Below are 2,003 nucleotides of genomic sequence, written 5' to 3' on the forward strand. Positions count from 1 at the left end.
CTCCCGGGTTCCCGCCATTCTCCTGCCTCAGCCTCCCAAGTAGCTGGGACTACAGGCGCCCGCCACCTCGCCCGGCTAGTTTTTTGTACTTTTTTTTAGTAGAAACGGGATTTCACCGTGTTAGCCAGGATGGTCTCGATCTCCTGACCTCGTGATCCGCCCATCTCGGCCTCCCAAAGTGCTGGGATTACAGGCTATTATTATTATTATTATCATTCCCATTCTGTAGGTGAAGAAACCAAGATTTCTTTCAGGACTTACTGCCAGGGAAGATTTGAGGCCTGAGAATACCTTTCTTTCTATGTATAAGAGCTTCTCAGCTGGCTGTTTCACTTTTCACGTGGCTGCTAGGAAACTCAGAGCCAATGCTAACATTCCATCAAATTAGCCTTTTGTTTTTGTTTCTTTCTTTTTCTTTTTTTTTTTTTTTGAGACAAGGTCTCACTCTGTCACTCAGACTGCAGTGCAGCGGCACAATCTCAGCTCACTGCAATCTCCACCTCCCAGGCTCAAGCGATTCTCTTCCCTCAGCCTCCCAAGTAGCTGGGATTACAGGTGCCTGCCACCATGCCTGGCTAACTTTTTTTGTGTGTATTTTTAATAGAGATGGGTTTTCACCATGTTGGCCCAGCTGGTCTCGAACTCCTGACCTCAAATGAGCCACCTGCCTCGGCCTCCCAAAATGCTGGGACTACTACGGGTGTGAGCCTCCACAACTCACTCAAATTAGCCTTTTAATTAACCCTAAGGATTAGAATATTTGTTTCCTCTTTTTCCTCCATCCTGATTTCATCCCCAGCCTTCTAGTACTCTTTTTTTTTTTTTTTTTTGAGATTGAGACAGCGTTTCACTCTGTCATCCAGGCTGCAGTGCAGTGGCACGATCTCAGCTCACTGCAACCTTCACCTCCCAGGTTCAAGTGATTCTCCCACCTCAGCCTCCTGAGTAGATGGACTACAGGTGTGCACCAACACACCCAGCTAATTTTTGTATTTATTGGTAGAGATGGGGTTTCATCATGTTGGCCAGGCTGGTCTCAAACTCCTGACCTCAAGTGATCCACCCGCCTCGGCCTCCCAAAGTGCTGGGATTACAGGCATGAGCCACCACGCCCAGCCTACTCATCTTTTATTGAAAGGAAGGCAACACACAGAAACACACACACACTCCTACCTCCCACACAGCACTGAAACTTTTCTTCCTGCTCACCCACACCTATCGTTTCAGCAAGAGCTAGAGCCTCAGGCACCCAACTTCCGTGGTCCCAGCAGCCCTTGGACAGCCCAGCCAAGGGCAGTGCTCACCAGTCCTTGTAGAATCGGCGCCGGCACTCGTCACTGAGGTGTTCTGCAAAGATGGTCTTGAAGCTCCGGAGACCTCGAGGGGTGGCCACATAGCCCACCACGCCCACCACCACCAGGGGCGGCGTTTCTACAATTGTCACCGCCTCCACCTCCTCCCGTTTGGAAATTTCTGGGTGAGACGCAGGGATAGGGCATGAAAGGGGACCTCTTGAAGCCTGTGGGGGAGGGAGTGGAGAGCCGGCCATACAGGGGCAGGCCAGGAGAGTGTGGGACCAGCCAGGACAGCGTCCCCCAGAGGGTGGGGCTGAGCCCAAATGAGCATTTGTTATTTTAATAATTACAATGGATTTCTTTTTCTTTTTTTGAGACAGGGTCTCACTCTGTCGCCCAGGCTGGAGTGCAGTGGTGCAATCATAGCTCACTGCAGCCTTGACTTCCCAAGCTCAAGTGATCCTCCCACCTCAGCCTCCCAAGTAGCTGGGACTACAGGCACTTGCCACCATGCCCAGCTAATTTTTGTATTTTTTGTAGAGACAGGGTTTCATGATGCTGCCCAGGTTGGTCTGCAACTCCTGGCCTCAAATGAGCCTCCTGCCTCAGTTTCCCACAGTGCTGGGATTACAGGCATAAGCCACCATGCCCGGCCTACATTATTTCTTACAACTACTTATGAATCTACAATTAAAACAACAAAAACCA

General features: G+C 50.2%; 1 protein-coding gene across 1 annotated transcript in view; it reads right to left on the reverse strand.

Annotated features, from left to right (window-relative positions):
- Positions 1-2,003, reverse strand: part of RPL3L (ribosomal protein L3-like) — an 18,545-nt gene that overhangs the window by 9,589 nt on the left and 6,953 nt on the right. Inside the window, exon 3 of the mRNA XM_011967032.1 lies at positions 1,302-1,473. Within this exon, the coding sequence (XP_011822422.1) occupies positions 1,302-1,473 (172 nt within the window). The remainder of the gene's footprint in view (positions 1-1,301; positions 1,474-2,003) is intronic.

This window comes from Mandrillus leucophaeus, unplaced genomic scaffold (assembly GCF_000951045.1).
Source record: "Mandrillus leucophaeus isolate KB7577 unplaced genomic scaffold, Mleu.le_1.0 Scaffold78, whole genome shotgun sequence".
NCBI classification, from domain to species: Eukaryota; Metazoa; Chordata; class Mammalia; order Primates; family Cercopithecidae; genus Mandrillus; species Mandrillus leucophaeus.